Genomic DNA, 27,927 nt, shown 5'->3' with positions numbered 1-27,927 from the left:
ATGACTACAGTCACACAATACTGATTTTCAATAGTGTTTTTTATTCATGGCTGTAAAAGAGGCAGAACCATGAGAAAAGATAGGTGGAAGTATTAAGTCTGTAGATGGTATAATGATGAGACATTTAAATTGGAAGTAGTTCAGACAGAGAATACAAATCAGCATAGCTGCAAGATAAAAAAAAAAAAAAAAAAAAATCTATGGTTGACTCAAATGAAAACCATAACAAGGACTTTAGTCCTAAACCTAAAATAAAATATATAATTCAAATAAAAGGGGTAGTTACACTCATTTAAAGGATAGTACACACTCTAAGTACTCTACACAAAGTCCTTCATGAGTTAGACATTCTCAGCTTGTATGTGATGATGTAGATACACCATCTGTCATGAACCAAGGTTTATTAAGCGCCTTAGATTAGGTGATGCTTCCCGTTAGTTTTGCCTTTTGGTTCATCACGAGTTAGACTGACGACTAACCTTAACTAAAACAGTTAATGCATGGAGATGGCCTATGTATTAATGCCCTGCAACCTTAAACAACGCTCATTTGCAATCACACCATTGATTACACATCAGTGACCTAAAAAGAAAATGCTTCTCCAGTGTACATTGTGTTTTTGCTGCAGCTGGAAACACACAGGTATTCAATGACAAAGTCGTATTTGCTCAGAGTGGAGTTTTACACAGGAAAGTCTAGGTTGAGGGTTCGGACATATGATTGATCATGCAGCTTTCACGTACTGTAACAATTGTATCTATGTTTATAATAGAACGTGTTGTATGAGCTCCCAGACAGTGGTTTATAAAAGAGGAGGTTCACAGTGCTCTCTCACCGCAATCAATCATGGCTCAATCTACGTTGTGAGAAAAAGCAATACATAAATCGAGAACAAAAATGAAATCTCACAATATGTAGCATTTCTGTCTGCTTCTGACTTTTTACAGACTGAGAGAAATTAAGGGGCAAATGCAAAACAAAGCTAGGCTCAAATAATGAGAATAAATGGAGAGAAAAAAAAAAAACTGAGATAACTGAATTTATTTTTTACACATTCCTTCATACTAAAAAGACTTCCAGCAAATATATTATCAACCCTTGGAATAATCAACAAGCACAAAGCTTGTTGACGCTTCCCGGGATGACTCAGACATGGTTGTGAACCACGCTCAACATCACCAGGTTCAAACATGATTATCTGCAGGTTTGCAGCACCGCGGATTCATTAAAACTGTAAGTTAAGGCCGTGTTTAATGCTTGTGTGGGTAGAAGATTTTGAGTTAAAAAAAATAAAATAAAAAAGTCAAATGGCCAAATGGAATTTAGCTTGTGGATGATTTAATGAAAACACTTGATTATGGAAACATTAATATTGACTTTGTATGACTGCATTTTCCATTATTAATTACCTGAAAATATCCCAACTGTTTTCCTGGCCCGCTAACATGTACTTACATGGGTGCACAGCTTCACAGGGTAAAATTAGCACTATGCAATTTGTAGTTCTCACTGTCCAAATTGACCACCAGTTAAATGAGTAAAAGCTTCTCTTTCTGCATTCACGGTTTTTGAAAGACACTGACATATTTTTGATACAATCCCAATACATTCTAGTGGTTACAACAGTTTAGTAATACTCTTTTAAAATAAATGAGGGTCGATAAAACCCTAAAATCTCACCCTCAAACCCTAATTAAGTGTGGGCCTGTAGTAATAGACATGCATCAAAGGCCAGATGGAGTGGACTAGACAGAATGCATCACTCACAACTAAAAAGCCTCTAATAATTAAAACCTTTGTGCAATCAATCATTTTTACACTGTATACAAAATTGGCACACACTAACGAGGAAAAATAGGTTAATAAGCCAGCGACAAATAATATCAAAACAACAAAAAAAAGCTTAACTGTGTGTTACTGTGGCTTGCTCGCAGGGTGCATTGATAGCAGACAAGAAGCGAAAATGAAAAGAGGCAGAGGCCAGACTTGAGGACCGATCCAACATCCAACATTCTCTAATTTAGGACTCTGTCTTTTTTTTGTTTTTCTTTAAGAAGGAAGGGGTGCGGAACTTCTTTTTCTTTTTGGAGGGTGATTTGCTGGGAGACTCTTCTCCCTCCTGGTCGCCAGCGTCCGCAGGCTCCTCCACCTCAGCTGCGTCTGCGGTGGCAGGGGCAGAGGGGCAGTCTTCTGCAGGAAGTGCTGGGGCATCGGAGGGGTCATCAGGTGTTAAATCTGGAAGGGTCTGTCTCAGGGTGGCGGCGTCACTCTCATCCTTATAGGTTTGTTCTGGCAGGGACTCTAATGGGGAAAGAGAGAGTGTTATTGACCTCAGAGGACAAACTGATGGATCTGTGCTGCTGAGCTTACACACCACTGAGGCTACTACATATCGACCGCTGAATAAGCTGTTAAATCCACATGATTTTCTACTTTAAAAAAAAAAAAAAAAAAAAAAAGCATTCCCTCGTTACTGCACAAGACCACACAACTTGGCTCTTTAGTTTATCCATCTATGATTGATAAAAAAATCAGTTCAAGATGATACCGACTTTAAGCAATCGAATTATAAAAAAAAAGTCTAACACTTCCAAAGGCAACATTCCCACTAAATTCACAAACACACACTAACTTTCCTCTGATCAAAAGCCAAACCAAGATGCACCGTCTCTCGTACATTACAAAACAGAAACGCATCTCTCATTGAATCACTATCCCAAGCTGCTACACAGCATTTTTCTGATTTACCTTCATTTAATGAGGGAAATCTTAATGAGTGCAGTTCCCTGGCTCATTTGCACCCTGTGTACAAACAAGCAAAAATCAATTTCTACAACAGTGAAAATATTGTATTTTTTTTTTTTTTTCAAAGTTTTTAATAACATGACCACACAAGCGAATTTACATAAAAAGTCAGGGGAGGGGAACAAGTTAAATTACTGTAGAACTGGCGCAGCCCTCAGGTGAAATAAGTTAAAATTAGGCCTTGAATAATCATTTGACTGCAATCTAATCCACTTGCTGGGAGTATGACTAACTCGAGATGTTCCCTTTGTTCTTAATAAAGAGTGCAAGAACAGTTTGTATGTCCGTTTACATAGATCACAATGAAGTATAGTAATCTATAAATTATTCTTGGAATGATACATCAATTTGCTAATACTGATTTTGTTTTTTAAATATTTAAATTAATCTAGCCTTTGTGTTTATCCAAGTATGTTATAGTAAGCTTCTGAAGAGGGTTATGTTAACAGTCTATTAGATTTTCCTTATCATACTATACTTTAATACTAGGGCTAAGCAGCCCTGCAATACTATGGGGCGTGTTAGCTTGAGCAAAATCCACATTTAAGACGGTTTAGCAAATATTCAATATTTTCATTTGAGTCAACTTGACATTAAAAAGTCAGAAGACATGATCAAATGCACAGGGCTAATGATAATGGCTAGCTAGCTAAACATAAAAATAATTAGTTAATCTTAAAAATCTGCAAACATCAGTGTCCATGCACCATCACCAGATAGTTAGTAGAAAAGCCTGCGTCATCCTTATATACAACTTAAATACTCCCAGCTAAAAAGAGTCAAGAAACAAGTGCTGGTGCTGGATCCAGAAGCTCTGCTCCAGCAGACCTTCCAGGATTAATGGCCCAAACAGCATCCAAACCACAGCTTGAAGCTCAGATACAAGCTGACACAGTGCAGCCAAGTGCAACACAACTACAGCTTTGTTCATTTTTAATAATGCGCACATGCCACAGAGAAAATCCCTTTGTGAAGACCTGAGAAAACCCAACTAGTCCCCACAGCAGTCTTCATTTTACATCTCTCTATTCTGGCAGAACGGAGATGGGGCCAAACACACACACACACAGATAAAATGGACTAAACAACACCACACAGCCAAAAGCATCGGACCTCAACCATCCTTTCAAGCTAAACCAACAGAGAGTCTCAGCAAAGCTGACAGCAGTGAGTCTGGTTGGAAAGCCACACCCAAATAAAGCACTGATGTACCTGGTAAAGGACTCGTCTGGAAGACAAACAAACATTCATCACATTTTCAAAACATTACCTGATCTCCCCCCCCCCATGGAACACAAATATACAGTGTCATATAACATTGATAAAATGTGCACATGTGCAAGAGAGGTTGGTTAATTAGACAGTGACTCATTGGCAGGAGGAAAAGAGAGGTTATCCAACATAAAAAAGGTTTTGGTGAGCTGTGAGATTTACTTCAGGAACACCCTCCACTTTAGTTTGGACCAGGTCACTATCAGTCCAGTAAATGGGACTTTAATGCATGATATTACAGATCTAAGGATCACACCTGAAATAAGATTATAAGGAAAATGAATTAAGATAACTATTTCTTGTCAGTCATTTTTCTTACATTTTTTTTGAAAACGGGAAACAAAACAAAAAAGGGAGGAGCTCTGAAATAACCCCCATCAACCCCAAGAAAGAGATTCAGAGGAGTTCAGAGTTAAAACCGACTGAACAGTCTCAAACCCCAGAATAAGGGTTAGTTCAGACCACAGAACAGCTCTACTAGTGAAGCCATGCAAAGAAAAAAGGGTACATGATCAAAAACAGGAATAGAGGGTGACAGGTGATTTAGGAGGGTGGTGAGGAGTTGGAACAGTACGTACTTACTATGGCAACAGGTACTCTTTTGTATTTCCATCTCCTGATTGTAATCGCAGCCACAAAGAAGAAAAAGAACAAGTAGAAACAAATGTCTATGCAGATCAAACCACAGGCACAGTGTTAAACAAAAATAAATAAAAAAAAAAAAAAAAAAGTGAAATAGAGAAATAAAAACGGCAGAAGAAAATCTTAAAAGAATGGTTGGGAACCATTCTTAGTAGACTCCAAAATGATGGAGAATGGAAGTGAAGGGGCAAAGGAGTTACTGTACATCGAGACATTTGTTATATAACAACATTTCAGGTATTAGATTACACCTGCGATCAAAGCTATTCATTACCTTCCTCCCTCATGTGAACTGTAGCTCATTTAAAAAAGGGAAAACTTGAGGTGTATGACTGGAATAATGCCAATTACTTTATAAATGAAGAACTCTTAGAGCCCGTTCTTGTATCATCATGGAGGATACTGTTCACATAGGTGTAATCCAATAGTAATAAAGACCAAGAGGGAGAAAAATAAACATAAAAAAATAGTGTGACGTCTGCACAGGGCCATCAATAAATGCTAAATTTGACAAATAAATTTTGTCCTTTCTATTCAATATGTCACTGATATGTCGGCACCATTTTAAAAGTATCGTTTTAGCACCGGTATCGGATACCCAACCCTAATGATGTATGTATAATATATGTCTTTTCAAACTATTTAATTGACATTACATCTGAAAGCCTGCCATTTCCCATTTCTTATAGCATAAACCTGATTAAATAATCAAAACCTCTTGGCCTGTTATTACAGTAAACACAGCACAGCACCTGTAGTAGTATTATTAAAGACCACAACATGAACAGACCCCAAGACAGGCAGGCAGGTAGACGGGCAGAAGCCTTCTGCTTTCCCTCTGTAGACCCTAGAAAAGCCCCAAAACCCAGCAAGAGGACTGGAGAAACCCATGCTGAACCAGGCCGCACCAGGAGTGTCAAGTATGTCGGGCCAACCTACCTTCTTCTGCTCTGACGGGGGTGCTGGGTGGAGTGGTGGTGGGTTTCTGACTTTTGGGCTCTGCCTCCTCAGGCTCTTCAAGCTGCTCCTGGTCTAAATGAAGATCAGCAGAAATTAAACCGTCAGAAACTGTTCACATAATAATTTAATTTTGATTGAACATTCAAAGAATCTTAAAAAAGGTCGACACCAACAACATTGCAACACAAATGAAAGAGGACAACACAAAGAACCAAACCAAGGAGGAAGCTTTAATCAGGAGAACACTGCAAACGCTTTTTAAACGATACCAGTAAAAATCAACCTTAACTTATCCCGAAGAGCTAAACCAACCAAAACTACCGTTCATTTTGATTGGAAATCAGTCAGAGGTACAGGAGGGAGAGTAGACACCAACAGAGACATATCCAGGACATGTTAGCAGGAAGAGAAGGAGGACACAATTATGTCCACACATGGGATGCTCTGATTGGATTACTGAGCTCAGACACAGCTTCCTCAAAAAAGGTTAGCATAACACTCCAATGCAAAAGCACTTTTAGACTTGCGAAGAGGGCGCCCTCAAAGTGAGGGGGATGGTTTCAAATTTTAGAATGAGCTTGCTTTTAGCTCCTCGCATCATCTCTACTCAGCTCCTCGTCCAATCAAACTGCAGAAAGCTATCTGATCTGCCAGAACTCTGATGCCTCTGAGGCATCAGAGAGAGGGGATGGGGTGGGAAATAATCAAGCAAAGGCTTCGAAGATTGAACTGTGGGTAGGGAGGATGCTTGGTAAAACAATGGCAGCAGACTCCAAACCCCAAGAAAAAGGAGAGGACACACCAGGCAGGGATATCCACACTCCCAGTGCAGCAGTGTGCGAGACGGACCAGGGCTGAGCAGGGGAGGAGGGAAGCGGAAGGCCGGATTTTAGGCACGACTCCGCGTCATCTGATGTACCTGGAGCCTGCTCTGCCTTAGCTGCCTCTACCACCGAGGGCTCCTTGCTGAGGGCTCGCACCACGGCGCAGTGGAACTCCTTGTGTGGGGAATCTGGAGCTGAAAAAACCTCTTCTGCTGTCGAAAAAACGTCGTCTGCAGAGTCCGTGCCGCCCTGAGCTGGCCCAGCCCCACTGGAGAGGACGATGGAGGAAGAGCCCAGCTCAGAGGCCGGTGTGGCAGTTGGAGGTGGGGCTATCTCTAAGCTGGGTGACTCAGTGGCAGACTGCAGAGGTGTGGAGACGGAGGCTCGACCCCTCGGTAGCGTTTCAGGCTCAGGATAGGGTACGCTGGAGGCTGATCCCTCCCTACTATCGTCTCGTCCCTGCACTGTGTCATGTGTATGTGTGTGTATGGAGAGATAAAGTGATTCTGCAGGAAGGTAAATATTCTTTTATTGCATATATCCTTTAAAAATTTTATCATGAGCATGTTTATTTTAAAATGCAGCTATATATATAGCGCTATATATATATATATATATATATATATATATATATAAAAAACAATAACATGGTAGAGGGGGTGTGGAAAGTATTTTTTTTCCCCCTTCACATTATACTTAGATACATTTCATCATCTCCACTCGTCAGCTTTACCTTCAGGCCCTTTCTGTTTCTGCTCCACCTCCTTGCGGTACTCCTCCAGCTCCTGGTCGGTGAGTTTGGTGAAGGGGTTGGGACCCTGCTTGCTGACGATAACCTTGGGTTGGTACTCCTTCTCGATGATGGCTTTGGATGCGGTCACTAGCTCCCCCTTCAGGACACACAGAAGGAAGGTAGAAAGAGGTAACGGTCACTGCAGGTTACACATAGAAGGATTCCATATATATATTTAAAAGAAACTAGCTGTAGAATGCAGAAATTCTCATTGAACTGGATTATCAGATCAGAGGCCGTTTACACACATAACTATGATGCAGCGTGAGCAGAAGTATCAGCCATAGATGATGTTTCACCATTTCAAAATCCACACGTTATGATGTAAAATAACAGGCTACTTCTTATTATATTAGGAATAAGCAACATTTTTCCTGTTTCATTTTATACAGCAACACTGATGCATAAAAGCCAAGCACGGACAGATCTGAGAAAAAGTTCAAGCCAATATTATATCACCAGGCACACAAGAAAAAAGTCAAAGTGAAGCAGAAAAAGCATAGCTGCAGTAAACTTACAATAGTTGTGTTCTTTAAACCAAAAACTTTAGTTTTATTCAAGGACTTTTTTTTTTTATTCCTACCTGAATAAAAACACCACCATCACTGGATATAATACCTGCCCTCTTTATTGCCCATTTCAACAATACATTTTGAAACAAAGGTGAAAATCTCTCCTGCAGACAGACTCATGACAGCAAAGATACCCAACCTTTCAAGAATCCTAGCTGCCACAAAAAACAAACATTAAATTTAACTGTATCCAAAGTTCTCAGGCTCTAGAGTTCATAAACATGTAGGAAAGACTAGGTCACCATACAAGCATAAGAGAGAAAATGGCCTCATTCTAGCACTATTATTCACTTCATCTATATAAGCCCAGATATCAAGTGTCTATCTGCAGACTCAGAGGAAAGACTGGAGGATGATGTGAAGTACAGGTGAATATTTGTGACTGGAGCAGTAAGTACCTTTCTAATTGATTTAGCAGGACTATAGGACCCCTCGGACACATCGAGGCCATCAATAGTGTCTGTACAGTCAGACAGAGGGGCATCCTGCAATAGTAAACCCAGTGAGGGGAGGGAGCACAACCCAACTCTTAAACACCAGCACATTCAAATCGGCAGTCTGTCAGGCAGGCACGAATGTGTGCAGACATTCAGAAACATTCCACCTTTCTCACACACACATACACACACAGGTGGAAAGAGTACTTTGGTATCTTGCTATTAGGTACTAATATGAAAGTAATCCTCAAGCACATGTGAGGTTACTACTTTGGGTAACAGGGATCCAATTTGTCAACCTGACCATGACCATTTCAATAAGAATACACACTTATAAGTCTCCCAAATGTAAAGTTTGGAGAGATTACCTTTCAGAAAAGAGGCTTAAAGTGAATACGTCCTCCTGGTTATAAAGCTCTGCAAGTCTGCCTTTTTAAAAAGTAGTTGCATTTTTTTCTTCATTAAAAAGAAGAATGTGTGAAATCTTGGTAAAGAGTAGGGTTAATTGTTTTCCATTCCTCTTTCATTAGTTACTTTCCACCTCTGCATACACATATACCATAGAGACATTCACAAGCATTGGAAATGCAAAGCGAGATGGTTCTGGAAAGTGATGTGGGGCTGTGAAAAGCATAGCAGTGATGGAACAAATAGCCGAGATCATGCATTGTAAAGACAAACGATCCACACGGGGGGGGGGTCTCTATACTCTATACAGTATGCAGTCCATACAATCTGAATCTAACAAAATAACAGTACACCAAGGCCTCCTTTGGTCTAGCTACGGACATGCTGGGATAAGTTTTAGGTAGCCCTAAAACTTGGTTAATGTGCACTTTAAAATAATTAGCAGCTCTGTTTCATGTCCATGTCCTGCTGCTCATGGTGTTTGGGTTAAATGTCCAGGAAGTGGAAGAATTGAGCTGCCCAGCGAAGGGAGGGCAAACCATGCAAACTGAACTCTTAAGTCAAATTTTAAGCCTCTTTCCATTTTCACATATCGAAATAGGATAAAGAGTGCATGCACAGAAATAAAAGTATATTGGACTGCAGTGGGGATCTAGTTGAACAATGCAAGAGTTCAAAATGACTAGTCTGAAAGTGCTGAGACAGATAACAGCCTCAACTCTGTACTACCGGAAAGAAAAGTAAAAGAATAAAAATATAAAAAAGGAAATGAAGAAGAGAAAACAAAAACAATGTATGAATATGGCCACAACCTGAGCTGGGAGTTTTGGAGAGCAGAGTGAGGTTACCTCTCCCAAACACAACTCACCTGCCAGATTGACAATCTCTGTGGTCAAAGAATAATGTGACAGTTACAAAGTCACCCCATTCTCTGGGTCAAAACATGGAGGCTATGTTTTGCTCTCTGTTATTAGTGGTGAAGTTACTCCTTCAGAAACTGAGGTCACTGTTTTTTATTAAAGCTAAGGACAACTTCACCCACACTATTCACAATTTGCAGCATTTTGGTTTAGGGGGTGACTCCAGACCTGGACAGAATATATTAGGATTATTATTTAAACTGCATAAAAGTGACCAAACTGCACAGACTCTCAAGTATATTATCAGTATGAGACACATATTCATCTCCAGGTCAGGATTGCTGTAGCAGCGAGGTTTGTATGTGCCGAGTTCAAACACTGACCTGGGTGAAGGAGCGTTCCACCATGGTGCTGGCACACAGAACCTGAGACTGGGGCCCTGCTGTTGTTATGTCCTGCAGGTTCTGCTCCCGGATCTACAAACATTTGAAGTCATAAAGAGAATGATAAACTTATCGTGCATCCATGTGCCTCAGGAGTCTCAGATGGTCTTTGCTTCACTAAAAGTAAAAAGGCAGTAAAAAAGGAGACAAACGTGATACCTTATTCCTCATTTCCAGGACTTCCTTTGGGTTGGTGTTCATTGGGATGAACTGATTGGCTGCGGCAGACTGGCGGAGTCCGTCTTCCTTTGTCCACTGTAAACACCACATAAAATGTTTTTTAAAAAAACAACTAAAACCAGATACACTGAATGACATGAAAACCCAGGCACAAAAATAGATATACAAAATACTATGCAGGCTTCACAATACATGAATCATGCTGAACTGAAATGGACAAACGTTGGATGGCTGTAAAAGGGTTTAAATGTAAAAAGTGAACCAATGATGATGAGATTAATTTCTACTTCTATGAATTAAGTGAAGGATTGTTTTACAACATTACCTCTCTGATGCTCACTTATCAACCCATATTAGATTGTATTTTCCCAGTAATGTGGTGCAGTGACTTAATGATCTAAAATGAAGAGCGCTAGAGCTGTCCTGACACATGATTGATCCAATTTTTTTTTTTTTTACTGAGAAACTGTTGCATTAAGCTTAAATGTCATAAAAAAAGGAAGGACTTTATCAAGTATTCTGGAATTTTTTTTTTTTTTTTTAATTTCTCATTCATCCAGAAAAGTCAATGCTAACACACCAGAAACTCGCAGATGAACCTGCAAGAGGCAGCTTGAAGTGATACAATAAGAGTTGTGGTTCATGATTTTTTTTAAAGCTGCTGAGAAGTAAAAGCTTGACATACGACAGATTTTAGGAGCCCACACAGAGAGGAAATACCGTTTTAAAAATCCTCCCTATGGTTAGACGCCGTTTTTGGATTAATAATTCTGAAGTGATCAGTGTCACTGATGCTCAGTCAGAAACTGATGACAGACCTCGCGCATGACGACCGTTAAAAATGCAACGACTAAAGCCTAACAGTGTACTTGTACTACTGAAAACCATTTGTCATCATCATTGATGTGCTATTAGATTAAGAAAACAAACAGAAGGAGCACACTGAAGATTAACTGAAAACATCACAGAATGAGAAGAAAAGGTAAAAGGGGTCAGGGAGGGAGAAGTGAGGGGGGGGGTGGCAAGAGGGATGGATGGCTGGGTGGGTGACAGATGATGAGGCTGGCTTACGAAGCGAGAGTGGCAGTGAGGGGTGAGCTGGCATCACCATAGTCATTTCCTAGGCTGATACACAACAACAAGGACGACAGAGATAAGAGAGAAACACACCCGAGGACACTCGCACACGTTGGGATAAAAGAAAAGCCACAACGCTGCAAACTAAGACAAGAGTGTAGCGTTCCTGCAGAGCATGAAACCTTTTAGTGTCTTGACATTTTCCTTTTAAATGTGGAAAAAAATACCCCACCTACTTTTCACAATGTTTTTGTAAACCTGGTAATGCTCAGCATGATTGGAGGGAAAAAAATAAAGTTTGCACCCACTTCTTGCACCAAAGTGAATGAGCAGCGGGTGAATATACACATCAAATCTTCAGCTTTCATGCAAAATACTTTGTTTAACCTTTTTAAACTAGGCATGTAATTCGCGGTGGAAAGCGTAAGCTCATGACTCTATTCCTGTGTTTACTTTAAGCTTGGCTGGTTAGCTGCCAAACCAGGGGCTAGATGAGGGAAGGTTTCTGGATGGAAGTAGCTGGGTTGGTTGAGTATGAGATGAACATGTAAAAGTGATATACTCACTGAGAAAGAGTCTCACAACACAACATTTCCTACTTTCCCAACAGGAGATAATTGATTCAAAAGTCAGGTCAAATTGTATGGCTTTTTTGTTTTCCAAACAAATCCACTCATGCAGGCCTTGAGGGGTTGAAATACGATTTTCAGAATAAAATGAAACCAGAAAAAAACAGAAAAGTACAACTGGGAGCACTTGAAGGTGTTTGAGGAAAAATAAAATTAGAAAAGCAGGCTGCATAACCCCTTTGGCAAAGCAAAATTTGGCTTTTTTTCTTATACCAATTCTTTTTTCTTATCAGATGTTTATAATGTATCTGTTGTTATTCTAATAAAAGATTATCAGAGACATGCCACCACCTCCCTCATTTATACGGGCAATGTAAATCTTATTAATACGCTCAACAATATAGCCTCAAAACTCACTGTAGTTGCATTTTCTTTGTCCTTTTTCGCTGAATCGTGTTTGAGCAACAAAGTTAAAAGGACAACTTCAACATGCAAAGACAAAACTAAGAGTGTGTGTACTGCGGGGCGGTGAGCAAAAGTGTGGTTAGCAGCAACGTCACCGTGTCTTGCCACATTCACCTGCCCACTTGAGGACTCATGCCACACCCCTGCTGCTCGCTCCTCTGGGAAAAACAGCAACACCAACAATGCATTTCACTACTACACATGCAGTGGGGCATGCTTTGGGCAGCTGGCCCGGCATCATGAAGCATTAGGAGACCAGAAGGGAAAACTGAGCAAGGAGGGTCAACAAATCTTCACAGCTATGCTACCAAGTAATTAACAGAGCAGAGTTAACTGCATTGAAAGGTGGGTTAATAGGACATCTGAAATTACAGTGAGTGAGCCTAAAAAGCCCAAAAGTAGTGAAAAGCAGGATTATACCAACTTCCATTTTTAGCCTAGCACTTACAACAGTTTCAGCTTTGAACTATACTTCTACTCCTCACTGTCCCCAGAACCTAAGGATGCCGACCACCTGCCCATTTCCACCAACAAGGTAGCTGTAAAATCTTTACTATGAACAATAAGGTAGGCACAGACCAAGCAGTTGGTTATACAGCTTGGCACGCAGACACCAGACGAGAGAGACTGCAGCAAGGGTTTGACGTGATCGTGTGTTATGTTCGTCCACACCTTAGGCTTCGACTTGGGACTGCTGCCGTCGGGCCCATCCTCGCAGGGCTCGTCAGGCCGGCCGCCGGCATTGAGCCAGCGGGTCTTGTCACGCTGGCCGCGCTGGAAGCTCTGTTTCATTGGGGAGCGAGCACCTGAGTCACTGTCCTCCCCGTATGAGTAACCACCGTGGGTGGAGGGAGCGATCTCCACTTCACTGTGCTTTTTAGCTTTGTCTCGCAATGCTGGGCAGCGGTAAGGGTAGCCTGTCCTGTAGCCCTGTGAAACAGGAAGACAAACATAAAACAGGGGTTAACAAATCATTAATACACCAACTGTATATCAATGTTTAAAATACTTTTTAAGTAGCTACTTTTAAGTAAACACTATGTAACTATGACTATGTTTTAAAAGAAGAAATAATACATTCTTCTCTTAAACAAAACATTACTTTAATCGGCAATAGAACACGGCGTTGTTCAAATCAATACATTCTGGTCTGGTATGACCAGTAGCTTATGGTGGCTAATGCTAGCTAATGTTAGCAAACTTTAGATAGATTGCTGTGTAACTGACATTACTGAGTCAGTTTTACCACTATCCAATATTGTCCATTGTGGTCGGTATAGAGGAAAACCTAAAGTGTTGCTTTAAAGCCTACACTCTGAGAGAGTGGAGAAGTGGGTAGTCATTCATCCAGTAGCCAGGGTTCCAGAAATTAAAAAAAGGGACAGTTTATCCAAAATAAAAAATAAATTAAAATTAAATTAAAAAAAAGTGTTCAAAGAATGAAGAACTACCACTCCACAGCAAACGTTTCCCCCTTCTCTTTGTACTTACCAAGTTGTCGAGCATTCTCATGAGAGCCTCAAACTCCTGCTCCCCAACTAGCCACTTGGGGTGTGTAGAAGGCCCGTCGATGGCTGGCTCCGGGACCCGCGGGCGGGACTTGTATTTCGTTGGGTCCAGCAACACCAGATTATCTGGCCCTCCAGCGCTGGCCAGTGTTCTCACCTGAAAGAAATTGGGAGGGATACCGACAGACAAACCACAGACAGATCCAGAATACAGAAGGAAAATAAAATGTGGACATGAGGACACACACAAACACGCATACAGACATCAAGAATGAACACATAAAAATGTGGAGAGACAAGGGACAAAGACAATTGTTATGAAAAATGCAGACAAACATATGGTGCCAAATACAACAACCGAAATGAAAACAAAATGGTTCTATACATCATATCACAATAAAAGCAAAGTGATAATACTTTTGACATAAATAAATGTCCATGCGCTACATGCAATTCCCAAGTGATATTTCATATTTCCTTTACAGAGTTCAGCGTGCCTCCTACCTGGATCTCACAGGCAGTGACCAGATTGTGGATGTAATAGAAAGCTTCCTCCACTGTTTCGCCTACAGACACCAAGCCATGGTTCCTTAGAATGAGCACCTGGAAGAGAGGAGAAATAAAAAAAAAAAAAAAAAAAGGCAAAGAAAAGCACAGTCTCATGTGTTACAGAAGTAATAAATAGATAAAATCATATAATAAAATAAATAAATAGAATTTAGCAGGTTTTTCCAATAAAACTATTACATTTCAAATTGACATTTGCACAGCTGCTGCGGAAGCAATATTGATCTTGTTTGTTATTTTCACATACAGACATACACTCTGCTGTTACCTTGCTGTTAGGCCCAATGTTCCTCTGTATGAGGGTACTTTCTTCCTCATCCACCAGTATGCCTTGGTAGTCATGATAGGCCACCTCACCCAGGGCCAGTGCCTCAGGCGAGATGGGCAGCAGGCCACATTTCATGGCGGACACCTGCAATCAAACAGACGCAACAAATGACATCAGACTCTGTGTTTATATCGGGTATATTCATTTGTATGTGCTGTTCCTTACCGCACCACCCGCAGATGTGTGTATATGTACAATACACTTGACATCGGGCCGTGCAGCGTAGATGGCAGAGTGGAGAGTGAAGCCGGCCTGGTTGACCCCGAGATTGGTGCTTCCTCGGTCAACTATCTCACCTTGAAGGTTTATCTTCACCTGGACAGGAGGGCAGACAACAAGAGGTTACTCAAAACAATAGGTTTAAGTTGAATGACTTAAGAATCTCACTTATTACAACATATTTTATCACAAGAGAAGTACACCAATGCTCACAGATATCACTGATATAAAAGTAGAAAGAAACCATAAGACAAGACATGCAGTTCTAATAAAAGATCAGCACAGATTCTCACCAGACTGGAAGCGGTGACTTCACTGTACAGGAGCCCAAAAGGGATAATTAGGAAGCGCTCCTGGTCTGAGTTCACCCTGACCTAAAGGACCAGTTGACAGTCACATTAGATCATAGTGTTACTTTAATGTTCATTTCACTTACACACACCAAAGCATACCTTCTTAGAATATATTATAAACCTACAATTCAGATCATATACCCACATAGCATTGAACATGTACAATGTGGCCACTATTTGTTGAATTTGAGCATATATTTGTTTACATTTTGGCAAAATGGCACCATTAAAAAAATGCTGAATTAGCTAGCTCCTGTTTGCAATGTACCCATGGATTAGGTTATGTTAATAATTAACCATTTAATCGTTAAGCGACATTACAAATTTTGACTGATTAATACTATCAGTAAAACAGGAAAAAACAACATTTATTATGAAAAATTGAAGCTCATATATCAACAAGACTCCAGCTCTAGAATGAGAAATATTCTATTTATATGCTACAGACTGCTAAACTCTCAGCACAATTCCATTGTTTTCACTCTAATAGAATTTCTAAATCAACTAGAACTAAAACCTTAATGGTTGCCACTTTAAGTTGCTATTGCAAATTTTAAGCTCTCTTTCTGCTATTTTGTGGCTCTCTGTTGGACGACGATCACAGCGGATTGCTACATGACACACGCCGCTATATGAGGACTAGCGGGTTAAATCGGCCGTCCCACACAGAGTATGCCAAGCAGACACACAGCTACAACCTCGCAGCTGGATGCGGTGGAAACAGACTCGGACATACGTTCCGCCGACAGCTGCAGACTTGTGTCGGTCGCACAAGCGGTTCCATGAACGTGGCTGCTTGTGTCCACGACATCCATCCATGTCCACGTGGCTGCGTGACCGGTATAAGTCCAAAGCTGTCCATGGACGCGGAACGCAGGTCCGAGCTTCACGGACAGGTGAACAGAGACTCGTTGCCTGCTTGTCGTAACAGTTAATGATCGGTTAACATTGGTCAGCTATGGATCAGAATTTATTTTTTTAGCATCCCTACTATGAATGCACAGACAACTATCACTGGATTTTTACTTTTAAATGTGATAATTTTCAGGCAAGTTCTTTATGTGGAACAGATTAAGGTAAATATATCTTAATGAACTGCTGAATGACAAATTCAGTCAACATTTTCAGTTATATTATAAAGAAAGAATCTCATCTTACTGTGATGTGGTTGTAGATGAGCTCGGACCAGCCGAACAAGTCAGCGAGCCGATAAAAGGCAGCCAGCTTGCAGCGGAGCAACTTCTCATCCTTGTCATAGGAAATAGAGTCTGAGCCACGCAGATCATTCACTGGAGTCACCATACCCAAACCTGAGTGGAGAAGACAGGGTTCGCTTACATGAAAGAGGCTGACAACAAATAAAAACAATAGTGAGAAAAAAAAGAAACAAAAATTTGTCAAATATAGTGCTCTGTACCAAACAAAAATAACAACCATTCCTGATTCCTTGCTAGCGGGAAAGAAAATAATCTCAGTTACAGATAATAGCAATTAGATGGAGTCTGAATCCAACTGGACTCTTTGTCCAATAATTAACTTTGGCTTATGCTGCATTCCTCATTGTGAGCACAGACATAGCAGGGCTGAGGTCAAAAAGTCACACACACACACACACACACACACACACACACACACACACACACACACACACACACACACACACACACACACACACACACACACACACACACACACACACACACACTTCTCTGCTTACTCATGTTGAGCGCCGCCATGCCTCCCTGAGGTGCAGCGGGATACATGGAAGGCATGCTGGTGGTCATGAAGTCTGCGATCTGTTGCAGAGCCAACAGGCTAGTGGGCGTCTTCCCCTTCTTCAGCTGATCCTGGATCATTGTCTCCAGCTCATCGCAGAATGCCTGCCGGTCATCAACAAAGACACAAAAACACCAAAAAATGTAAGGGCAAAAAAACCAAACACATAGGGGCATAATGACCAAACAAAGAAGGCTTGTTCGAGATTAAGAGGCTACGGAAATTTTAGAACCAACTTCCATATTTAGTAAATTTAATACCCTGGCACCATGTGTACAAGCTTTTAACAACCATACCATTATTTACTGCGAATTCACATCACTGCTGACAATTTCTGACAGCATACAGTGTACTAACCCTTTTAGGTTTTTTATTAAATTCAATAAAAAGGTATAATAATGAACTTGCAGAAACTTGAGACAGATAAGTGTGCTTAGGTTACTTTAAGTAACATGAACTTAAATGTATGCTTTTTAACAGACACGCCATATTGGCAGAGGGGCAGGCAACCACACAAGTACACACATTAGCCAAACATACACTCTGTTTCCAGTTTATTAGGTACACCTAGCACAAATCAATGCCTTCTAATACAATAGTCAACAAACTGCAATACATCCTACCTTCACAAAGGTTAGGTTTTTGTTGCAACTGTTTTAAAGAGGTTTTGATTCAACTATGGTCAGATTGGAGGCTGCAGTGTGTGTTGCTGTTGAATTGTATTAGACTGCATTAGATATAGCTAGGGAAACTAATAAATAGGCAACTGAGTGTAATTTGCATACAATTCATATTCACAGTACATAAGGTTGAGATACAGAGAAAACACTGACCTGACCCTAACAAAGTAAAAACCTCATATAGGCACCACTCTGGGCTCTTTTTTTCAGGACTTGAATACATCCGTGCTTCTCACACATACAATAGGCCTGTACACAGTGCTGTTCTCTGTCCTAAGCATTCAGCTGCTCACACACACTGTTGATGGGGAATAATCTGGATCCATCATGTGCTGTTGAGAAGGCTGCTGCCTTTACACTAAAAAGAGCCTTTTCAAATTTTACCATGCTGGTAATGGCAGTATGACCACAGTATTTTTGTCAGTTAATGTAGTGAGTGTCGAGCAAATGTAGTATATGCTCCTGAATCTGAATATATTTAATCTGTCTGCTCCACTGACCGGACTCTGTAGTATCATGGAGACCCTCTTCCTCTGCTCCATCATGTTGAAGTCCTGCCGCAGGTCGGGTGCCATGTTTCTCTCCCTCTGGTACTCCGGGCTGCTCTCATCCACCCGGTCGAAGTACCGCTCCTTGTGTGGGGCTGTGGTGGGAGGGGGGGCTGTCACCACGCCGGCACCTGAGTTGCCGTTCATCCTGGGCTGGCCTCCTGTAGGAGGGAGTGATAAGAGATAATGTTTGAACTGTTTTTCAAGGCCGATATAGATACCGATTATTATTAGTTAATGAAACCGATAACTGATATTTGGAACCGATATGCATTTACATTGAAAATGGAAATCTTTAAGTCAAAATTAAGATTTTGGAATGTTACAAACTCAAACACAAAACTTTGTTTAAATGCTTTAAGCAATTCTTTAATAAATTAGAAACATAACATAATACACAGTAAAAGACAGTCAGATAGTGTTGTGGGCGGGACATAAGGTCAGACTCAGTGGTGAGTGAAACCAAAGCAGAGGGACAGACACAGAGCTGTAGCAGGGCCAAAGTAGCGCACTTTTTAATTAACTTTATCGGTTATCAGGCAAATAAAACGCAGATAGAGATAATCTGCAAACTACCCAAAAACGGCCCGATGATCGCCTAGGGACAATAATCAGTCTATCCCTAAAACATATCAATTAGGATTAAAACAGACTAATAATACATACTATTAAATCATCTACTGTCCGTTTGAAACTTTATATATAATTATAAAGTTTTTTTTCTTAAATGTTTGGTATAAATTAATTAAGGAAAAATCAAGTAGGAGGAAGTAAGATGCTGACGGAAGGATCGCCATTCATTAGACCAGAAAATCAATCACACAGACCACACTCTGCCCAACTTCCTGTCACGATCATGTGAACACTCTTCCCAGCTGAGATGGCTTTTCATTGATTTCCACAATGTGTTTCCTGGAATCACAACACCACTCAACTGTCAAGGCTGGGCAAAGGAAATATAGCCAAAGGTATCGTAGCAATCAGCTTGATAAATAATTATCACCATGTGTCCCCTCCAACTGACAACAGGGAGGGGTTTAGAGACATAAAGAGACTGAAGAGACAGATTTCCTATAGATCCATGTCCATCCAGCTGGCTGGGTGTATGTGTGGATAAATAGTCACCGCCTGTCTGTCACAGAACAGACTACTCAAGCCCTGACTCTAAAGGATGCAGACCCAGTTATGAGCACAGGGAAATGTGTGTGTGTGCAAGCATGCATGGGTAATGTGGGGTTGCTCTGGCAGAAACTGATGGAGCCCATTAGTCGGCTGGGCATCAATAAAAGTGTTCAGCCAGAACTACCATGACGACTGCAGACCAAACCCAAAGCATCCAGTATCACACTGAGAGCTGGCAGGGCTGGCCACTTTTATTGGTGTACTGAGATTTTCCACATCAAACTCAACATTTTTTTCACACATCTTAGGTCACCTGCTCCAATCAAGGTTTTTGTGTTTGCAACCGGTTTGGCTAATTCTAGGCCAACAATGTTTGGTCCATTTTCACCTCATAAACACATTAAATGAGGGGAAATTACATAATCACAACATAACATTGTAGAGAGAAAAAAATAAAAAGGTTTAAAGCTGACTGGGTAAACTGTGTAACATGTTTTTTAAGACTGATCATTTTACAACAACACTTAACGGACATGAACCACAGATAAGACCTAAAAGCTGCACTCTGCCTTCAGTAAAATGGAAATATGAAGTGAAAACACAGTATTATAATATATATTTAAAAAATGGGTTATTTCCACCTATACCATTTGTTAATAATTACCTTTAATAAACATAATTCATTAATTCACAAGAAATCATTAATTCCACTAGACTCAAAAGCTGAGATGGTAGTAACAACTACTTTGCTAGGCTAGTTACCTCATAGCGGGCTGGTTTAACTAAATAAATCTTATTTATGCTGTATATCAGTTTATAACAAACTAAAGTACCAGGATGTTAATTCATCATCACTGGTGCCCGTTTGCTTGTTATGTTCTCTCTTTTTTCAGCACTGGAACTAAGCTACCATGCAGTACCAAAACAATTACACACAACACCGTTGCATGGCAATAATAACGTATCTTTATTATTGATTTTATTATTAGGTTAATGACTACACTGCAGTGTCTGCAGCCCTTCCAAGACTGCCCTGTGTCAGCCAGGTTTACAGGAGATGGACTAAATGCTTCTAGACTGCTAGTCTGATCTCATTCACTTTACTAAGGCGTGTTTAATGCTGCGTTTGCTGTCTGTTGTTCATGTTGGTGTTTATTGCTAGCGGCAACGATGGTAATCAAACATGTCTGCTGACAACGGGACAACTGGAAAAAAAATAAAATAAGACATTTGTGCTGCTGATTTTTTGTTTAGAGAGCAGAATATACTTGTTCAGAAATCCACCGTTAGCACTAAAACCAGAATTTAGGCTTGTTATCAGTGCTAATCTTGCTCACAATGACCCATCTCTCTATGCACTAAAGCACTGCAGGAATTGTGTAATAGGATCCTTTGGATTGTCTCAAGGCTGCCATCGGTCCAACACTGCAGTGCAAACAGCCACAAAATCTGCTAACGCCTGCAAATACATGATGAATGAACCATAAGTATCACTAAAACTGCATGACGGAGAAAGATGAAAGATGAGCAGCAGGAGCAAAGAGAATATCAGACGATGTGCAGAAATCTTCTCTGTGGCTTTCATATTTCCTTGGGTTTTCTGCTCTGTGTCAGTATAATGACCTCGATGTCAGAGTAAACAAAGCAAGGAGAATAAAAGGGAATACAGGCGTATTGTGCATCACAAATATTAGTAATGGAGTTGAATCAGGTCGCTTTCACTGCCATCTCACGGAGCATTTCTTTGAATGAAGTAATTTCACGCTGCCCTCTGCCCTCCCACAAATGTTAACTGAATCCAGCTGTGCAATAGTAGACACCATTCCAACATAAACATCTCCAGAGCATCTTTTTCTGTGGTGTAAATTATGTCCAGATCCTTAGGTTGCTTATTTCTTGGACAATTTAGCAATAACAATGGTCGTAGATGCAGGAAGCTTTCACTATCTATGCACGATGTTGTCATCTCACAACCACAGGCTCACCAGACCCCCCACTTCTCATCTCTCCTCAGATATGTAGGTGCAGGGGGGCTCGGCTAGCCTCCACTGCTGTTAAGAGTGCAATTGCTATGGAAACCAAAACACATTACCATGGAAACATGGGACAGCTTTTAAAGATTGCCGTTATGTAACAGCTGTATGCCAACATCATGCTGCAAGCCAGTCAGTGTCACAAGGCGCACACCTCATTTTACGTTAGATTCAAAACATGTCAGGGACTCGAGAAATGCAACATACACTGACTTAATAATAGTATTTGTTTTAGATTAAGACCAAGTCAAGTTGGGAATCAAATACTATATTTTTTTATGGAGAATTGAACCAATTAATAAAATAAAATATGAGGTTTCAAGGTTTTTACTCATATCACATGGAATGAGACTGATGTGCAGGGAGACTAAGATATTTTACAGTTCTATAAATGCACTTGTTCAGTATCAAGATATTAACTGAAAACTCAGAAGCACCCGTCATTGTGCATCAGGGATGGGACAAGTCATGACAACCAGAAAGTTTTAAGAGAGGCATAATAACATAAATAAATAAATGCAGGAATGGTACAAATGGAGCATCTTGTCATGGCCCATCTCCCTGAAGGCAGATTCACCCTGGCTTCCATAACCGCAGCCATTAAATAATCTGTATTGGAAAGTATCCTGTACTCATTGAGTGGAACCATGGGTGTGTCTAAATATGTAACTCATGCACCACCCTCCAAATGTTGAGGAGTTTATAGCAGCCCTGACAATAACTATCTGGTCCTGGCACTGTATTGTCTGGCCTGACAGCACTCTGTGCCCTGCAGGTTTGAACAAAAAAAAAAAGGGCATAAGAGCTTCTCCAAAAGCAGAAAAAGAATAATATTTGTTTAAAAAACTATTTAAGCAAAGTTGGTTTTGGGGTGACCATGTAAAGACAGAGTTGCATATTGCAATCACAGATTAGGCTAGCTTCCTAAATTATAGTAAGTAAAAATAAGAGACACCATGACTGAGTTAACCCCAGCCTGCAGATTTTTATTTTTAAGCTGTGGATAGAAAGACCTGCTATGGGCCAGCTCTGACTGATGGCAAGTGCCAGACTGTCTCTTATCTCTGACTAGAGTAAGAGCAAAATCGACACTGCTATAGAGTGCCTGCTAGGACTTTAAGATATTGACAGTTGTCTGTTTACTGAGGACCTCTGATAAACAGAAAATATAACAGCTTATGCACATCAAAAGCTGCTATTTCTGCCTACATTTCACTGTGGAAAACCCTTGCGCTGGATACATCCAAGGGTTTTCTTGTCTCCAAGCAACAGGAAAAATGTGACGATGAATCACATTCATACAGTACAATATATGCCATCTGTCTTTGAGTGAGACATTTGGATTTGTCTTTTTTTAGACCTGCTAACACCACAAATGTAAGCAAAGGAAAGAGCAGCCTATACAAAGATGTACTATATGTGCTCATTGTGCTGCCTGTTTGTTGGCCACAGACTGCTAGTTAAATCTCTTAATTTAGACCTAGTACATTTTTGGGGAATCAATTAAGAAACTGTAGATAAAGTTAACTACACTTTGATTAATTAAATACCTGACAAATCAAGGTTTCTCATCTCACCGATGCAAAAATCAGTCCTGCTAATCGATGTGCAGCATTTCCCACAAAGGCTGAATAAACTCAAAAATATTAAGAGATGTCTGATAGTTGACACATTTACACATATCATTTTACAATATGCATCATCGCATATCGCTCAAACGTAGTAGAAAAATCAAATTCCTCAGGCAAAAAGCTCCTCTTACTTCGAAACCCATAACTTATGTGCTGCTAACCACAACAGTGCACACTGGCAAAGGAAAATGAAACAAGCAACTGAATTCCGTCTAGATGATTGACTAAACTGATGTTTTGAACTTGCAATGACACCACTAAATACAGATGTTTCCATTCTCCACAGAGGCTGCTAATAGCAAATGATGGGAGAGGAGAAAGGAAGAAAAGCTAGAGATAGCATATGTAGAGAAGCACCAGGCTCTCTGCTATCCCTCAGTGGCTGGCTTTGTCAACTTTAATGCACTGGGTTTAGGCCTACATTGTGCATATTTCAATTTTATCATAATTCTTTGAGAGACGGAAGCTTGCACTTAAAAAATGTTCAGCATGACTAAGCTCTTTGAAAAAATAAAGCAATCTGAAGCAAAAAGATCCATTTAGTTTGTTCCAAAAGTATGCCAATCAAGCCATCGGCAGTGAAAAGATCATTATGGTGTGAAAAAAAGTTGGTCTTTCTGTAACAGTTTTAGTGTGTGTGTGTGTGTGTGTGTGTGTGTGTGTGTGTGTGTACAGTTGGTGTTTCAAGCAGTTTTCAGACGTGAGAAGCACTCGGACAAGGCTCTTTATATCTCTGAGCTGGATGCTTGACATTACTGGGGACGAAGAATCCACCAACAACTGCTTTTTAGTGTGTGTGTGTGTGTGTGTGTGTGTGTGTGTGTGTGTGTGTGTGTGTGTGTGTGTGTGTGTGTGTGTGTTTTTTACAGGCCCTAACTACTACTAAACTGGTAGGAATGCCTTAGGTATCATTTTACCACTGCCCCATGTATGGTTTGTGCACCAGAAAGTAACTGACGTACACATAGAAGTCACAGCGTTATGTAAACATGAGCTAACAGCAGACAAACTAAAATACAGTACATGAGGAGGAAACAATAAATGTGTGTATTACTGACCTCTTTGCTCAAACCACAAGAAAAAAAAAAGAGGTCTTGCAACATTACTTGTGATACTCTGCTTCAACTTGTGCCATTATCTTTGTCATCATAAATATCATACCACGCTGCACGCAAAAAAAAAAAAAAAAAAAGGCATTTTAATTTCTTTTTTTTTTTGAATCTCTAAATCATGGTATACATCTGTGTGATCTTACTAAGCTAAACAGAGTAGACAGGGAAATACTGAGATGGCAGCAGAGGAATTTTGGCCAAATTGTCTTTCCTGTCTGGGACAAAAGTAGAAATGGGGAATATGTGAGTTGTATAATTTATAGTAAAGTCGTGCACAGCCAAAGCTTATTTTTCACCTAATAATCGTCTTTTTGGAGATATTTTAACATTTAAATGAATCACTGTGCCGAAGTTTGTTTCTTCTTCGAAGTCAGGTGGACTGCTAAAGGATTATAGTTCATCGTCATCCACTCACCCACTAGATTAAATTAAGTCTTTATCCATTTTCCACTATGCAATTATATCACACGGTGCAGATTCCAGGTATTTATGCTTCCTGCAAAAGACAAACTTTAGCTTTTAGCAGCTAAAGAGAAGATTTTCCTCTGCTTTGGTAAATATGTCACCTTTTCCACCCTATCATTAAATGAATGATCAGATAGATTAGAGCCAAGAGATGCATCCAAGTTTAATTTAAGAAATAAGTAAATAGCTCCTGAGACGAAGCCAACGACATGATTGTTGTTTAGATGTGCTGTATGTATTGGGAATATATTCATGGGAAAGGTATTATCTGCTGCGGACCACCAAGGCCATGCCAGACTCTGTGTTGTGTTAGAGTGCGAGTACAGTGGCTCGGGGTTTATCTGGCTGTCACATGTCATATGGGACATAGTGGTGGAAGATTGCTCTCTGAAACAACACACCCCTCCCTGTACAGTTTCCTTAGGCCCCACTTTGGGCTGTACTGTCATGATTTACATCTGTGCAGCCTTCTGCTGGTTAAATATTTGACCCAAACATAGACACCTATATTGACTCGATCTTTAGTGGCCTCGGTGGCGTAAATACAAGTTTAAGTGACTGTGTACACATCTCAAACTTAAAAAAAAAAAAAATCCTGCTAAGTGATCACATATGGGGAGGAAGGAAGGAAAGAGTGAAATAGAGAGAATAGACTTGAAATGAGGAACACATTTTCAGCTGCACTGCAGTCAAGGGTGTGGGCGTGGGGAGTGGGAGTAAAACAAACACTCTGTATCTAAAGTGAGTGTCTATGTATATGTGTAGTAGTGTGTGTTGAGGGTGGTAACATTAAGCCAGACTGACAGAGCTAAGCTTCCTCCATTGGGAATTTCACTCATTCTAACAGAATTACCAAATCCAGGGAGTTACCATCCCTTAACACTCACACATTTTATCAGGCAGTTTGGGTTTGCTAATCCTCATACAGTATGAGGGGGAAGGGACTTTACAAAGAAGTCAGACACTGCAACAGCTTAGTGGTTATGTTCTCCAGTTTGGGGCTAAAAACAAATGGCTAACTGTCAACAAGGCACATTAAACCTTTACAAAATCTCAGGTTATTATCGCCTGTCAAACCTCCAACTGACACTCTTACTAGAATTACAACTCATTCTTAGATAGCGCTGCAACTAACAATTATTTTCATTATTTATCAATTATATCTTCGACTACTCTATCAATCTTTAAGTGCATAAAATGTCATAAAATTGGTGAATAACAGTCATCGCAAGTTCACAAAGCCCAAGGTGACATTGTTTTGTCCGACCATCTGCCCCAAACTTGAAGATTAAATAACAATTATATATAAAACCGAGAAATGCAGCAAATTCATGGAGGATGCTTGAAGAGGCAAACATTTGATTTTTTTCTTGTGGAGGATACATTTTGTGTTAACACACTTAAGCAAGCATAAATATCATGATATAGCCTAACTTTATTGCATTTTACACTACTAATGTACAGTGTATTACCATGCATGTATACTGTATATTTGGTGTTGTTACTTTTGGGTTTCTATATGTTGTGTTTAATGCATGTCACTTATACGTGATTTGACTTGGCTACTGTAACAACACAATGTCCCATTGGGATTAATAAAGTACTTTATCTGATGCAGTGTGGCATATCGTTTTCTCTTGTACTGGGAAATGACAGGTGATGCGCTTTCAATCAAGACATTACTGTGCTTATTATGTATTATTATGCAGGACATGGTGCCATCTGAACAACAGGAAACTGCTCCATCACGACACAACTAGATATCCTTCGGCTCCAAAACACGCCCAGACTGGAACCAGACCTACCCAGTGCAGAGACACACACTACATTAGGAAACGCATCGACCAGAGCAGCCCATATTAAATAGCTCAAGTAACTGTGAGCATGTGAAATGCAAAATAATGCAACCACAGGCCTGCTCGGGCAGCAGGCTAACGACAAACACCATGCACAAGTGTGTGCCCCTGGGCTGTTGTTGTTCAACGCAGGAAACCGTCTGAGCTCAGGCGCGTTCTTTTAATAACACTAAAACGCAGAAATGCTCGTTTTACGGTGTGAAAACGTACACAGCCGCCTCTCTGCAGACTGCACCGAGCAACATATTAGCAAAACAGTGAGAGAGCGCCACACTGGAACACAACGAGACTGTGGAACAAACGTTAAAAAACACACACATGGATCATGTTGTACCGGACAAACCGCTGAAAATGCAAACAGTATCGATTGGTTCCGAGCTTACCCTCTCTTTGATGAAGTGATGAAATATATAAACAGTGCTCGGTGAAATCAAGACGGTGGGTTTCACTATCTTTATCCCCTACCCTGGTGATCTCAGAGTGGGTTTATATCTCTCCGCTCGTCGTCCCTGCGTCGCTCCGCCCAGCCACCATCATCCTACTTGGGTGCGGCAAACTGGTTAATCTGTGGCTCGCTATTGGACATCCGGAGGCACGTGACAGCTCCGGGGAAAGTGGTTGGAGCACGAGCATTTTGCCCGCCCCATAGAAAGGGGCTTTGGGTATAAATACATCCATGTTTTTCATTTTACTGCTAATGCTAAACCCATGAAGCTGATAAGATATACCTGTCCTATTGGTGGTCAGTGGTAGAAAGTAACAAAGTATACTTACTCAAGTACTGTAGGCCTACTTAAGTACAATGTTAATGTATTTGTACTTTACTTGAGTATTCACATTGTATGCTACTCTACTTTATAGGCTACGTTTAATCCACTACATTTTAGAGGGAAATATTTTACTCTTTACTGTTGGCCTACTATGCATTTGCTTTTTTTTAGATTAAGATTTCACATTAAAACGTGATAAATTAATGAAATATAACACAAGATTAAACTGGTCTCAAGGTCTTGCTGGTCTTTCTAGATCCCAATCTTTTTGACTTGTATCCTCTTATAAAAAGAAAAGAAAAAAGAAGCAGTGTCTAGTTGGAGCCCTTTATCATGCTTCAGATGTCAACGAATCAAAGACACATTTTTTTTTTTATATTAGATTATTTTTTGGGCATTTTTAGGCCTTTATTGACAGAACAGCTGAATACATGAAAGGGGAGAGAGACTGAGCTATCTGGGCGCCCACATTGTTTCATTTTAATAACTGTTTGAGGCCCAAAAATGTACATCCAATCCAATATTCAATATTTCACAAAAAAATCCATGGGTGGGGAATCCAGAAAATGAAGAAAGATGTGAGTATCAGAACAAATTGTTTTGTTTTTCTTCTTTCCTCTCCCATTAATGACTTTTTGACCGAATGTCACTA

General features: G+C 40.3%; 1 protein-coding gene across 24 annotated transcripts; it reads right to left on the bottom strand.

Moving 5' to 3' along the window:
• Positions 1-21: 21 nt before the first annotated feature.
• add1 (adducin 1 (alpha)) lies at positions 22-27,056 on the bottom strand. Of its 24 annotated transcripts, none has more exons than XM_035991269.1 (20): positions 26,889-27,056; positions 18,239-18,447; positions 17,000-17,162; positions 16,441-16,592; positions 15,223-15,303; positions 14,876-15,025; positions 14,651-14,794; positions 14,320-14,418; positions 13,799-13,972; positions 12,887-13,237; positions 10,176-10,271; positions 9,957-10,049; positions 9,582-9,599; positions 8,267-8,353; positions 7,237-7,393; positions 6,599-7,009; positions 5,659-5,751; positions 4,018-4,033; positions 2,749-2,802; positions 2,090-2,301 (listed from the first exon to the last, which is right to left on the bottom strand). In XM_035991269.1, exons 2-19 carry the CDS (start codon positions 18,431-18,433, stop codon positions 2,751-2,753), a joined length of 2,532 nt encoding a protein of 843 aa, XP_035847162.1. In that variant the 5' UTR covers positions 18,434-18,447; positions 26,889-27,056; the 3' UTR covers positions 2,090-2,301; positions 2,749-2,750. The 24 variants fall into 24 exon arrangements, 21 of the variants coding, with proteins under 21 accessions (XP_035847154.1, XP_035847157.1, XP_035847158.1 ...); XR_004894977.1 differs by lacking the exon at positions 4,018-4,033 and adding an exon at positions 4,656-4,693 and having other exon boundaries at positions 2,180-2,301; XR_004894976.1 differs by lacking the exon at positions 4,018-4,033 and adding an exon at positions 4,660-4,693 and having other exon boundaries at positions 2,180-2,301.
• Positions 27,057-27,927: the final 871 nt, after the last annotated feature.

This window comes from Sander lucioperca, chromosome 14, assembly GCF_008315115.2.
Source record: "Sander lucioperca isolate FBNREF2018 chromosome 14, SLUC_FBN_1.2, whole genome shotgun sequence".
Lineage (NCBI taxonomy): Eukaryota > Metazoa > Chordata > Actinopteri > Perciformes > Percidae > Sander > Sander lucioperca.
The sequence above is the reverse complement of the archived record's forward strand: the minus strand, read 5'-3'. Positions and strand labels throughout refer to the sequence as shown.